Source organism: Drosophila guanche, unplaced genomic scaffold (assembly GCF_900245975.1).
Source record: "Drosophila guanche unplaced genomic scaffold, DGUA_6, whole genome shotgun sequence".
Classification (NCBI taxonomy): domain Eukaryota; kingdom Metazoa; phylum Arthropoda; class Insecta; order Diptera; family Drosophilidae; genus Drosophila; species Drosophila guanche.
The window spans coordinates 3,182,257-3,196,309 of NW_022995751.1; the positions used below are offsets into that span (position 1 = coordinate 3,182,257).

The 14,053-nt window shown below is 46.7% G+C and overlaps 4 protein-coding genes across 4 annotated transcripts; 2 read left to right on the plus strand and 2 right to left on the minus strand.

Moving 5' to 3' along the window:
- Positions 1–556: 556 nt before the first annotated feature.
- LOC117587112 (zinc finger protein 668) lies at positions 557–3,469 on the minus strand. Its single transcript, XM_034277605.1, has one exon. The coding sequence runs from the start codon at positions 3,330–3,332 to the stop codon at positions 825–827; it is 2,508 nt and encodes an 835-aa protein (XP_034133496.1). The 5' UTR covers positions 3,333–3,469; the 3' UTR covers positions 557–824.
- A 300-nt stretch (positions 3,470–3,769) lies between these two features.
- Positions 3,770–6,175, plus strand: LOC117587114 (zinc finger protein 345). Its single transcript, XM_034277608.1, has 2 exons — positions 3,770–5,186; positions 5,244–6,175. The coding sequence occupies exons 1-2, from the start codon at positions 3,855–3,857 to the stop codon at positions 6,024–6,026; spliced, it is 2,115 nt and encodes a 704-aa protein (XP_034133499.1). The 5' UTR covers positions 3,770–3,854; the 3' UTR covers positions 6,027–6,175.
- Positions 6,144–7,173, minus strand: LOC117587115 (splicing factor 3B subunit 6). The gene is made up of 3 exons (XM_034277609.1): positions 6,970–7,173; positions 6,769–6,887; positions 6,144–6,695 (listed from the first exon to the last, which is right to left on the minus strand). Exons 1-3 carry the CDS (start codon positions 6,985–6,987, stop codon positions 6,467–6,469), a joined length of 366 nt encoding a protein of 121 aa, XP_034133500.1. The 5' UTR covers positions 6,988–7,173; the 3' UTR covers positions 6,144–6,466.
- A 225-nt stretch (positions 7,174–7,398) lies between these two features.
- LOC117587110 (transportin-1-like) lies at positions 7,399–13,635 on the plus strand. The gene is made up of 10 exons (XM_034277603.1): positions 7,399–7,554; positions 8,059–8,169; positions 8,238–8,909; positions 8,975–10,096; positions 10,155–10,325; positions 10,384–10,555; positions 10,627–10,722; positions 11,078–11,153; positions 11,428–11,602; positions 11,667–13,635. Exons 2-10 carry the CDS (start codon positions 8,071–8,073, stop codon positions 11,772–11,774), a joined length of 2,691 nt encoding a protein of 896 aa, XP_034133494.1. The 5' UTR covers positions 7,399–7,554; positions 8,059–8,070; the 3' UTR covers positions 11,775–13,635.
- The last annotated feature ends 418 nt before the right edge of the window (positions 13,636–14,053 follow it).

Below are 14,053 nucleotides of genomic sequence, written 5' to 3' on the forward strand. Positions count from 1 at the left end.
ACAATAATGGTTACATTTTTGTGCATAGAATGAAACGTATGCTCGCGTACCACATAATTTTACTGGTATGCTTGGGAGTATCGATTACTGAGTGTACCGAATACTCGCTGGAAATGGTACATCACTAGCACCGCTCCCACACATGCATAGGGATGGAAGTTTTTTGTTATACCTTTTTTAATGGGGGTATTATGATTACGCCCAAATGTTTGCAACAGCAGCATACATATTGCAACCCAACCACCACCCACCCCCGACAACGTACATTTACATTTTCAGGTGGTTTTTCTGTTCGATCGATCGGCAGCAAAGTTGCTTTTCCTTTCACATATGTGTGTACATACATATGTACCCTACACACACATGCAGAGAGGGTACGATAGGGCGTATTAGACAGTGGGACTGACTGTACGTGAACTCCCCACACACACACTACAGAAATGTGTATGTATCCCCCCAACTGCATGAAATAAGTGGAGCCTTGTTTGTATGTATGTAATGTAGGTAATATTTAATTCCATTTACTCTAAGTAAGCACAGGAGATTGTTGTTTTTGTTGTCTATGTATGTAGTACATGATAAAAAAACATAAAGATACACAAATTTATATGTATACATATAAAAAATCGTTAATTTTCATTCGTATATATGTACTCGAATAAATGAAGTTTTTCTATTCCGTTTCAACTAGGGAGGAGTGTGAGAGAGAGCAATTCGAGGGCAGAAGACAAATGTTCCAGGGAGCACAGTTTGCGCTGTAAAAGTTAATTATACAATATAAATCTTACGGTATATTAAGAAGCCATGCGGAAGCCTGCCACTCTCTACACATGATCGATCTTTAGGGCATCCAAACTGGTGCCATCGGCCTCGGCCTTCTGCTGGTAGTAGCCGTCGTAGGAGGTTGTGGCCTTCATTATCTCCTGTTGCTTCTGCAGCTTCGTTAGCTGCTCGCAGGCAGCCGCAGCGATCTTCTGGCGCTCGATGTCCGCCTTCCGCTTGGCCTCGTTCTCCTCCATCTGATGGGCGAGCAGCTCGGCGGTGGCCGCCGCCCGCTCTGCAGCCGGATCCTGATACAGATCGTAGTTCCTCGGCTCGGCCTCGGGATCCAGTTTCATAAATGTAGGCACCGTGGGTGCACTCCTCTCCGGCACGTGACGGCGGCCGGGCTTCTCGTGCGTCTTGATGTGCTTCTTGAGGGCCGTCTCCTGGCGGAAATGCTTGTTGCAGATCTTGCACTCGAAGGGTTTCTCTCCCGTATGGATCCACTCGTGATGCCGCAGTATCTGCGCCTTGGAGAATCGCTTGGGGCAGAAGCGGCAGGCAAAGTCCTTCACCTTCTCGTGGATGATCTTGTAGTGGAGCTTCATGTTGCCAATGTTGTTGAAGCCTCGCCCACAGCCGGGACAGATGTGTTGGCCCTCCTTCTTGGTGAAGTTCACCTGCGGCGACCACGACGGCACCGACACTGACGGTATGGGATTGACGGCCGTTCCCGCCAGCTGGGAAATGTCCACCCGTTGGACGCGTCTGGAGTTCTTCTGCTTGGGCAGCGGTGCAGCGGGCCCGCCACTGCTAGCGCAAGCCTTGAGCATGTCCTCATTTTGATTGGGATTAATATTGCTGTTTGCATTGGGATTGGGATTCCCCAGGCCATCGCCTTGCATCTGGCCCGGTATCGGAATGGGAATGTTAAGCTGTTGTTGCCGTTGCGGCTCTGACGGCGGCAGATCCCGCTTCTCGTGCGTCTTCAGATGCTTCGTCAGGCTCTTCTCGCAGAGGAAAATCTTGCCACAGATCTTGCACTCGCAGCACTTCTCTCCCGTGTGACTGCGCTCGTGCACCTTGCAGGCGTGCGACTTGCCGAACGTCTTGCCGCAATACTGGCAGGCGAAGTCCTTCCGCTTCTCGTGCACCACCTTGATGTGGTTCGACAGGGCCTGCTTGTTGTGCGAGGCGTGATCGCACTGCCGACACTTGAACTTCTTCTCCTTGGTGTGGGTGAGAATGTGGGCGTTCCACTCCTGGCGCGTCGTCTTGCCCACGCCACAGTAGGGGCAGACGTGATTCTTGATACCCGCATGTCGCATCAGATGGTCCCTGAGGGCGCTGTTGATCACGAACCGCTTGCCGCAGATGTTGCAAGGGTAGGGCAGCTCCTCGCCCGTGTGCTTGTACATGTGCTTCTTGAGAGCCGTGGGGCAGCGGAAGACGGTGTCGCACTCCGGGCAGGGGAAGTCGCGCAGCGGAGCCGCCGACTTGGTTATGTTGTGCACCTTCTTCATGTGGAACGTAAGCAGCCTGATGCGTGGGAACGTCTTCTCGCAACCCTCCGCTGGACAGTGGTGCACCTCGGACAGTTCGGTGTGGGCATGGTCCACATGGATGCGCAGGCCATTGGCTGTGGTGAATCCCTTGCGGCAGGTCTCCACTTTGCACTGGAAGGGCAGCAGATCGTTGTGGTACTTCATGTGCTCCTCGTAGCGGATGGCCTTCTTGAACTTCTGATGACAAATGTGGCAGTCGATGATGCGATGAAGGTGCCGCTCATCGGCTGGGATCCTCTTGCGTTTGGGTTTCTCCCTGTTCGAGCCGTCATCGTCGTCGTCCGAGTCGGAGGTGGTGCTGCTGAAGTCGTCGTAGTCCACCACTTTGGGTTTCTTCTTGGGCTTGGGCTTGGACTTGGGTGGTGTGCGGGTGGACTGCGACTGGGTGGATCCCCTCATGCGTTGGGCCAAAGGAATGTCGTCGTCGCTACTGTTGGGCTCAAAGTCCACATCTCTGTCGTTGTCATTGCCGCTCTCCAGGGAGGAGTCATCGTCGAACATTCGCAAAGCGTTGCTGGGCGAAGCCTTCACCTTGTCCTGCTTGACGCTCTCGTTCTCACACTCCTCGGCCTCCTTGTCCACATGCTCCAGCATCTTGAACACGTCCTCCTCGTTCTCGATCAGCTCCATTTTGTGGTTCAACAGGGGATCAAAGTTGATGTGGTCTTCGTCCTCTCCGGGCAGATCGTGGGCCGTTGAACTGGGATCCAGCACATCGAAGTTCGTCTGGCAGGTGAAAACATTGCTGGCGACCAGATCCTGGAACTTTTGGACCGAGTCGACGCACAGTTTCTGGAAATCGTGCAGGTCGTTCAGCCTGGTGTAGCAATTGCTGCACAGGTTCTTGGGAAAACCATCGTTCTGCTCGACGGAGAGGGACGTACACAGACACAGTTTTTTCGACAGGCCTGGCACCAGATACAAATCATATGCGGCATCGTTTTGCAAGTGGTTCAGGCAAACGCGACACAGCGTGTGTATCGAATATGTCCTGCCCATGTCCATGTTGCGGTTTGTGTTGCGGCAGCGTTTTCAACAATTGCGATTATCTTTTGCGTTTTTTCCAGGCCAGCCAGCAATAAAAATAATATTGACACAGAAAAAATAGTATATACTCGTCGTCAGCGAAAAATGGGCGAGTGGCAATAAGAGAAATGCGAGATACAAGTATCGATACTAATAGACATGTACTCGGTACACAGTGTCAGTGTTGGCATGCAGGCCAAAAAAAGAAGCTAAAAGTAACAATTAGAATTGCAGACAATAATGGCAACAAAAAATTTAATGAATTTATTCTACTGCATCGTGGTTTCTATTGGAACAGCCAGAAGATTGCGCAAATTCCATTTCTATAGTAATGGCTAAAAATACAAGGAGCAGCTAGCTCTAGCCAAATCTGCTTTTTTCCGTTGAGGTCAGATTAAACCGCTAGACCCGCCGACACTGTTTCAAGCTATACATCTCTAAAAACGCGTCAATTTTTGTTGTTTTGTAAGCTATTTCTGTCGCAGCTCGGGTTTTCCCTGCATGGATATGGTCGCACGGGAGCCATATCCCGTCCACTCACTGTGCCGCCTCTGCCTGACGTGCCTGGAGCAAGGCCCCGCCCACGATCTGTTTCTGGAGCCAGATCTGGCAAAAAAGCTAACCCTCTGCACCGCTCTGGATGTGGACCAGCAGGATGGCTTTCCCCGGAGCATATGCAATGGATGCTTTGGGCAGCTAAGCGATCTGCAAGCGTTCCAAAAACTATGCCTGGACTCTGTGCAGCGTTTCAAGGATATGGTGGCTGCCAACAGAATTGTGGCCATCGAATTGTTGGAGCCGGTGGCCGAGCAGCCAGCGGAGGTGATTTTGGGCCCTGAGGAGCAGGCAAGCTATGATCCCCTGCTGAATCACAAGTTGGAGATGATTGAGAACGAGGAGGAGGTCTTCAAGATGCTGGTGACGGTGGACAAGAGCGTTTTCTCCGACTTCACGAGCGTGGAGAACGATGACGAGGAGGAGGAGGAGGAGGAGATACCGGATGGCTCCACCGACGACGAAATTCCATTGGCCCATCGTTTGCTGTCCAAGGAGCGGGCAAAGCGAAAAAAGATACCACCTGAAGAGCGTCGCCTGCGTCGTATCATCACCTGCATCATCTGCCAGAAAAAGTTCAAGAAACAATCGAAATTCGATGAACACATGAAGTACCACAACGATCTGCTGCCCTTTCAGTGCTCGGAGGAGACCTGCCGGAAGGGCTTCACCACAGCCGGTGCACTGCGTCTGCATGTGGACTATGCGCACACGAGGAAAGCCGATGAGATACCGTGCACCGTGGAGGGCTGCAAGCTGCTGTTTCCCCGTCTGCGGCTGCTCACCATTCACCTGAAGAAGGTGCACAATCAGACGCGGGTGAGTGCACCGCGTGCGGAGCAGCCCTGTGGCGAGTGTGGAATGGTCTTTCGCTGTCATGTGGCCCTCAAGAAGCACATGTACAAGCACACGGGCGAGGAGCTGCCCTACCCCTGCAACATCTGCGGCAAAGGATTCCACATCAATAGCGCCTTGAAGAACCATCTGCTGCGACATGCGGGCATCAAGAACTACGTCTGCCCCTACTGCGGCGTGGGCAAGACGACGCGCCAGGAGTGGAGCAAGCACATGCTGACCCACACCCAGGAGAAGCAGTTCAAGTGCCCCACCTGCGACCATGCCACGCACACAAAGCGAGCGCTGGACAATCACGTGAAGATCGTTCACGAGAAGGTCCGCAACTTTGCCTGCCAGTACTGTGGGAAGACGTTCGGCAAGTCACATGCCTGCAAGATCCACGAGATGACGCACACGGGAGAGAAGCGCTGCGAGTGCAAGGTAGGACAGGGAATAGGAGAGGACTTCCTTTCAACTTAAAGTTCCTTCTGTTTTCAGGTCTGTGGCAAGAAGTTCCTCTACACCGAAAGCCTCACGAAACACCTGAAGATCCATGAGAAGAGCGTGGAGCGTGCCTTGGAGACGTATCGCCAGCGGCAGGGAGAGACGACCAGCGCTGACCAGGACCAAGTGCAAGTGGATGCCAATCACCTGATAAAAGTCTGCGCGGAATCGGTGGCCACAATTCCGAGGGATCCGCGACGCGTAGAGCGCGTTGATATGGCCCAGCTGGCTGGCACTGTGGTGAATCCCATACCCATCGTCTCAGTGCCATCCAGTGTGCCGCCCCAAGCGAAGTTCGTGCAGAAGGAGGGCATGCATCTGTGTCCGGGCTGCAATCAGGGCTTCAACAATCTGGGCAACATGAAGCGACACTACAAGAGCATACACGAGAAGGTCAAAGACTTTGAGTGCCGCTTTTGTTCGCGTCGCTTTGCCAATTCGCAGTCGCTCAAGCAGCACGAGTGGATACACACGGGCGAGAAGCCCTACGCCTGCAAGACCTGCGGCACACACTTCCGACAGGAGGCGGCTCTCATACGCCACCAAAAGGTGCACGACGAAAAGCCACCACGGCCAGCGAAGCCGCCCAAGGAAATCACAGACAAGGCGCGCCAGAAGCTGATGCAGAGGTCCGAGCGCAAGCGTGAGGTGGAGGCGCTGCGCCAGGAGATAGCCCAGGCCGCCAAGGAGGAACTGAAAGACCTGGAAAAGCAGCGGGCACTGGAGAAGGAGCAGAATACCTATGAAAAGTATCAGGCAGCGGCAGAGGCAACTTGAAGTTGGGCTGAGACTGAAGAAAGTGTTGTTGGTTAATATTTAGCCCATTGTTAAAAGACTTTTAGCAGCTTTAAGTTACATTTTAAGAGGTGTCGGTTGTCCAAGCAAAATGCAGAATTAAAGTTTTTGCGATTTTTTTGTATTTTTTACTTTCACTTGCTTGTTATTTTATGAGAGAGTGGTTGAATGTCGTCAAATGATTGCAAACTGGTGCGGACACGCATGGAAAACTATTCGCGGAGTCCGCCAGTTCATATGATAGATGGAGTGATGGATGGTTGGATGGAGGATGACAATGAGTTTAGATTAAAATGATACTTAAATGTGATCAAAATAAATCTACAAGTAGATAGCAAAATTTTTGTATATCAAGAAGTGTTCGAAACTGTGGAAAAAGTGAACCAATTTGCGGACGCCTGTGGCCACGCCTACGACCGTGGCTAGGGTGCCTCTGGCGTCTTCAAATTGTACTTGGCCTTGATGTTATTCAGCTCCTCCTGCTTCTTGTCCATGTCGACACGCTTGAAGGCCTTGTTCGACTGGTAGTAGAGCACAACCAGATAGCGATTGCACACATTGAAGCCGGATAAATGGTCGCAGGCGTTTTTCGCATCAAATATGTCCTCGTACACCACAAAGGCTGTGCCGCGTGTCTCTGGTGTGTTGCCACTGTACGGAGAGAGAGAGAGAGAAAGCCATTAATGATGCTGCAGACACGAGACACAATGGGCCAAGAACTTACACACGTATCTGACGTATTGCACCAAATTTGCCGAAAATATCATACATTTCATCTGATGTTATTTTGTAGGGCAAGTTGCGCACATACAGTAGCCGATTCACCTCTGGCGGCAGGCGGATCTGCAATAAATATTCACCGATAAAATAATTTAATTTAATTTCAGTCTTGTCTGGGGTTTTTCGCTGTTGCTTTTCCACTCACATGGTTGCGCTTGTTCATGATGTCGTCCGGTCGCGACGGATGTTGGGGCGCGACAAGTTGGAAAACTTTCACTCGGCTGTCTGGTAAGCTACGCGGCTTTGTTTGACCCCGGGATGAATGTCCTGAAGAGCGTGGTCTGGGTCCTTTGTTTAAAATTAATGTCTTCTGTCTGGCCCCAAACCTAAACAAAATTGGTACTAGGGTTGAAACTGCGATTACTCGATTACCCACTCGACTGACACCGCTGCCAGCACTAAGTATGACCGTATTGGGAGTAACAAATGTGAGAATTGCAATTCATAACATCTAGTAATTGTTTATAACATCAAGCACTCCATGATAAACATTAAATTTAAAATATTACATATCTATACATCCTACAAAACATATATGGTTGTTCGCGGCAGAAGTCTCGTCTCCGTGGGAATAGCAAAAATAAGTAATCGAAAATATTCGATAGCCCACACAACCCTGATAATTGTGCAAAGAAAAGGTGAAAAAAGAGAAAATTGTAGAAAAAGTTCAAGTAATTTTCGAGTGAATTAGTTTTAACGCACATCTCAATTATCTACAGAAAGTGAAGAGGTGAGTAAAAAGCAAGAGCTAATGTCCCATAGAGTGTTTTTCCGTTGCAAAATGCCTGTTAATGGAATATGGCGGTGGATAGGCGGGTGCTCGTTCTCGAAGGAAATTTTTGTGTGGCTTGTGCGCTCCCCGAAATCATTTATTTCTCTCGCACTCGCACGCATTTGAAAAAAACCACCGCAGGGAGGCAACCACGGGTCGAGATACTTAAAATAAATGCGATTAGGGCGATTTGCAGATGATGTAAATATTATATGCACATATGTACTGTCAAATACATGTGCATCTGCGCGAGTCGACACCGTGTCTGTGTGTGCGCGCGAGGGTGTGTGTGTGTTCGATAGTGCGAATGTATTGGGCAGGGGAGTGTGGCCTCGAACAAAGTGTCTCGCTGTCCGTCCGTTCGTTCGTCCGTCATCTACCCTACCCTTTCGTGAGGGCATTCAACTTGCCGCCGAATTAGAATTAGAATGCGAAAATTCAAGTTTGTGTGTGCATTTTTAGAAGAGCTACACAATGACGTGGGAACCACAAGGAGACGGTCTGCAGCAGATCATTGCGATCTTGAAAGAATCTCAATCCCCGGACACAGCGACTCAAATGGCCGTACAAATGGTAAGATCAAACGAAATGCAAACAAGGGAAAGGAAAGGGATCACATGTGCTAATTTTATGTGTTGCAGAAACTGGAGGAATTCAATCGGTATCCAGACTTCAACAATTATCTCATCTATGTGCTGACAAAACTAAAAACGGAAGACGAGCCGACACGCTCACTGAGCGGCCTCATCCTAAAGAACAACATCCGCATGCATGGCAGCAATCTGCAGCCAGAGATCGTAGAGTACATCAAACACGAATGCCTGCAGGCGGTGGGCGATACCTCGCCCCTAATACGGGCCACAGTGGGCATTCTGATCACGACGATTGCCAGCAATGGTGGGCTCCACAACTGGCCCCAGCTGCTTCCCTCGCTCTGCGATATGCTCGACAATCCAGACTTTAATGTGTGCGAGGGTGCATTTAGTGCTCTACAAAAGATATGCGAAGATTCCGCCGAGATATTGGACTCGGCTGCTCTGAACAGACCCCTGAACGTAATGATTCCCAAGTTCTTGCAGTACTTCAAGCACTCCAGCCCCAAGATCCGTTCCCATGCGATTGCTTGCATCAATCAGTTCATCATCAACCGCTCCCAGGCGCTGATGATCAACATTGACAGCTTCATTGAGAATCTGTTCCACTTGTCGTCCGATGAGGATCACGAGGTGCGCAAGAACGTTTGCCACGGACTCGTCATGCTGCTCGAGGTGCGCATGGATCGTTTGATGCCACACATGTCGCAGATCATAGAGGTGAGTGGCTCACAGGATTGTCCATCTGTTCGACCGTCTTTAATGTCTTTTCGTGTCCGTTTTAGTACATGCTGCTGCGCACCCAAGACTCTGACGAGGGTGTCGCCTTGGAGGCATCCGAGTTTTGGCTGTCGCTCGCCGAGCAGAGCATCTGCAAGGATGTGTTGGCTCCTTATCTGGCGCAGCTGGCGCCCATACTGGTGCGCGGCATGAGGTATTCGGAGATTGATATTATCCTGCTCAAGGGCAATGTGGAGGAGGATGACATGGTGCCAGATCGGGAGGAGGATATTAGGCCGCGATTCCACAAGTCCCGCACACACACGATCAAGAGTGGCCAGGAGGCGGGCGGTGGCGGGGCGGGAGCAGCCGGCGAGGATGATGACGATGATTACGACGATGGCCTGGACGATGACAGTTCCCTGTCGGAGTGGAATTTGCGCAAGTGCAGTGCGGCCGCTCTGGACGTTCTGGCCAATGTGTTCCGCGAGGATTGTCTGCCCATTGTGCTGCCCATCCTTAAGGAGACGCTCTTCCACCAGGAGTGGGTGATCAAGGAGAGCGGTGTCCTGGCCCTGGGCGCCATTGCCGAGGGCTGTATGCAGGGAATGATTCAACATTTGCCGGAACTGATTCCCTACCTCATCAGCTGCCTGTCCGACAAGAAGGCCCTGGTGCGCTCCATCACCTGCTGGACACTGTCGCGGTACGCTAATTGGGTGGTCGGTCAGCCGCACGATCAATACTTAAAGCCCCTCATGGAGGAGCTGCTCAAGCGCATCCTCGACTCGAATAAGCGCGTGCAGGAGGCAGCCTGTTCGGCCTTTGCCACTCTCGAGGAGGAGGCATGCACAGAGCTGGTGCCCTACCTGGAGTACATCCTCAAGACGCTCGTCTTTGCCTTCTCCAAGTACCAGCACAAGAATCTGCTGATCCTATACGATGCCGTTGGCACTTTGGCAGATTCGGTTGGCCATCATCTAAACAAGTCGCAGTACATTGACATTCTGATGCCGCCACTGATCGACAAGTGGAATCTGCTGAAGGACGACGACAAGGATCTATTCCCACTGCTGGAATGCCTCTCGAGCATTGCCACAGCGCTGCAATCCGGCTTTCTGCCCTACTGCGATCCGGTCTACAGACGCTGCATATCCCTCATTGAGCAAACAATTAACCAGGAAATGGTACTTCCGTTTATCTCTGCCCTTGAGTTCCTATGTTGACTTTTGTTCGTACTTGCAGCTTTGCAAACAGAATCAAGCGTTCGAGCATCCGGACAAGGAGCGCATGATTGTGGCATTGGATCTGTTGTCGGGCCTAGCCGAGGGTCTGGATCGTCACATTGAGACACTGGTGGCCAACAGCAACATAATGCATCTGCTCTATCAATGCATGCAGGATGTTCTCCCAGAGGTGCGTTCAAGCGAAGATTTTCTTTTCTTGTAATTAAAAATTAATTGAATTTTTGTAGGTGCGCCAATCGTCATTTGCACTGCTGGGAGATCTAACCAAGGCCTGTTTCCCCCATGTGCATCCATTTATGGCCGAATTCTTTCCCATTTTGGGCCAAAATCTGAATCCCGATTTCATTTCTGTGTGCAATAATGCCACTTGGGCCATAGGAGAGATTTGCATGAAATTGGGTGAGTTTTAGGGGAGCTCCATGGAGCCTTATTTATAATCGAAGATTAATATTTTATTCTTTAATTTGCAGGTGAGGAAACAAAGCAGTACATTCATCTAGTGCTCACCGATTTGTTTGTTATAATTAATCGACCGAATACGCCCAAGACGCTGCTGGAAAACACAGGTGAGTGGTTCGATGAGGCTCGAAATTGCACTACAAAAAAGTTGTCTAACAATAAATATATTTATTTAACAATATATCTCTGTATGTATGTGTGTATGTGGAATATTTCAATACTTGTTTCTGTCTTTATTTACTGTTAATTGTTGCATGTTCTGTGCAGCAGCAGCAAAACGAACTAATATCGAATCGAAATTCATTCACATACCCGTACCACATGCATAGATATAAGGATAATTAAGAATCAAAATATATCTGTGCAATTTATTAATTTTCTTCATATATATGTATATGTGTGTTAAATGTATGATTTTATCTGATTTCAAATTCTTTTACTTTATCTTTCTGTTCATTTTAGCAATAACAATCGGTCGTCTAGGTTATGTGTGCCCGGTTGAAGTGGCTCCTTATTTGCCCGAATTTGTACGACAGTGGTGTGTAACACGTTTTTATATTCAATTCAACTAGATTATGCTTTCTTTTTCCAATATAACAAACCCTAAATTATGCTTAACACTAAAACAAACAAACAATCCCAGCCGTACCCCACACAGTTCCATCCATCATTTGTACTCTCTCTCATCGCCTCACAAAATTGACTGGGAATTTCAAACGCTTCACATTTGAACTTTCGTGCCTGCGTTCGCTGCTCCAATGCTAATATATTATTTACTAAACATTCTTGTTGAAAACATTCGAAATATACAGGTGCACATCGTTGCGTCACATCAGGGACAATGATGAGAAGGACTCGGCCTTTCGTGGCATGTGTAATATGATCACGGTGAATCCAGCTGGCGTGGTGCCCGATTTCATATTCTTTTGCGATGCGATTGCCTCGTGGGTGAATCCGCCCCAAGATCTGCATCAAATGATACAAAAGGTAATGGGAAACTTAAATATAATTGCATAAATGTTGCTCACTTATTTGATTTATTCTCGATTAGATTCTCCATGGCTTCAAAACACAGGTGGGTGAGGAAAATTGGCGTCGATTTGTGGAACAATTCCCGCCAACACTGGCCGAGCGTCTGGTCACCATGTACAACATTTAAGGCGAAGCAAGGCACGTGGAGTGTTTCAGAGCGGAGTGGAGCAGACAGGAGACAGAGTTCTAAAAACTAGACAATTATGTACAAGCCAGCGTCGTAGCAACAACGTTTGTCCGGCTTCGTCTTAATCTTTAACACAGCCCTAAGTTATCCGATTCGATGCTGTTCGAATGTTACGTTAATTAATTGAAAATTGAAAACAGCAAAAACACACACATAAAACCATATAACCATACGCATAACCACACACATACTATATTCGATATATAAATTATATCTTATAGAGATTGAGCTAGATATCCAGCACGCATGCATATATCCAAGAGGAGAAGGAGATAAAATATTAGGCAGATCTTAGATCTGGCAAGAGCTTCTTTAGGCAGTCCTGTCCTGTCCGTCTGTTCAGCTCAAGTATCAATAGATGAAGTATATCCATGGATAGAATGATGTGTTCCGGTCGTACTTAACCGGATGCAAGTGCTATAGAGACATATATATATAGATATACCCAAAACAATCCAACAATACACTCAGCCACAGCCTCAAGAAAAAATAGGGAAATTAATTGACGGGGCAAGCACACGGGTGTTGTGCCCCAAGCGGTAATATAAATATAAATAAATAATAAAGAAATCAAATCGATCGTCGAAAACTCGTGTCGCGGTAAATCAATAAAAACATAAACTGAAAGAGTTGGGAAAATTGTGAAATCAACAAAAAATGAATAGAAATTGAAAATGAAAGAAATTATGGAAATGTTTCAGCTAAACCAAAACTCTTACAAATCAAAATAAAGACTGATGATCAAAAAAAAAAAAAAATAATAAATAAAATAAAACAACACCATAGAACAGCATTCATCAAGTAAAGATATGAATTTCACAATTTTAACCCAACACTTTCATGTATTATGACAAATAATAAAAAACAAACCAAAAAAAATCGTCGCGTTTCGGGTTCGTCGTCGCGTTCGCGTAATCTCGTCGCTCTCGTTCGTTCGTTCGTAAAATCGGTAAATTCGGTAATCGTCAATCGTCACGTGGTATTTCGTCGGGTAAACCAAAAAAAAAAAAATGGAAACAAAGAAAAGAAACAAAAAGAAAATAATACAAGGATTACAATAATACAAAAATGCAACTGTTACAGATTCAACAATTTACTTATACACCACACACAAACACACACATACACATTACTACGGATGATATTCATATACAAAATTATAGATTTTCGTTTAATTTAAAGAGAAGAAAGCATAGGGAAAAACAAATTTGAGATTAGGATTTCGTTGAGTATGATAATTTGTTGTTTTTGTGCGATCTGAATAACTGAATACAAAAAAACAATTGACTGATCACTTTTTAAAGTATTATTATATAGTTTTTTTTCGTTGTATAGGGACAAGTGTAATTAAATTAATCATTATGCGACTACTACATACATCTATACATACATATAATTTGCATCGAAAACTTTTGCTTTCATTTACGTTTTGTATAGGCTTTCGTCTTTTGCGTAAGATCCTTTTTCCCCTCCCACAAAAGAATCATTTCTAATGTACAGAAATTTGTATGTTGTTTATTTTTTTTACAATTGTACTATGATTAGGGTGTAAAAACAATGTACTACTAAATGGAAACAAAAGTCTTTGAAATTGTCGCGGAACAAATGAAAAACAAAAACAAAAAAGAATAAGGAGAATAGAGAAACTAAAACCAAAACTCAGTCAGAATAAAATGAAGATTAAGAAGATAGCTGATGATAATGATGAGTAAACCAAGTAAATCTAAGTAATAGTATTATGTAATTAAATGCAAACTTCGTTTAAGTTTGTGTTTATTTTTTTTTTCGTTTCGGAGAAAAAAAAAAACAAAACCAAACAAGGGGGAACGTGTGATAATAATGTAACTTCGGGTCGTTCGTTCGCGTCGCGTTAAACTCAAAACTAAAAACTAAACAGGATATAAAAGTCTTAAAAAATAAGGGACTTTCGCCCCCGAGTCCCAAATAATAATGAAAAAAATACTTCAAAACTATTAATAATAAAAAATAAAATATAAACCAATTGCAAAACTAAATGAAACTAAAAATCGTGATTTCGTTGTACCTTAAACCGGATTCATCGCGGAATCCGGTCGCGTTCGCGTGCGTTTGTATCTCTCTCGGGTGATCTTAGTGATTAGCGTTTAAGCAGTAACTAAAATAAAATAAAAACAAAACAAAACAAAAAAATAGAAATCAACACACAAACACATTGAATACACACACACACACACACATAT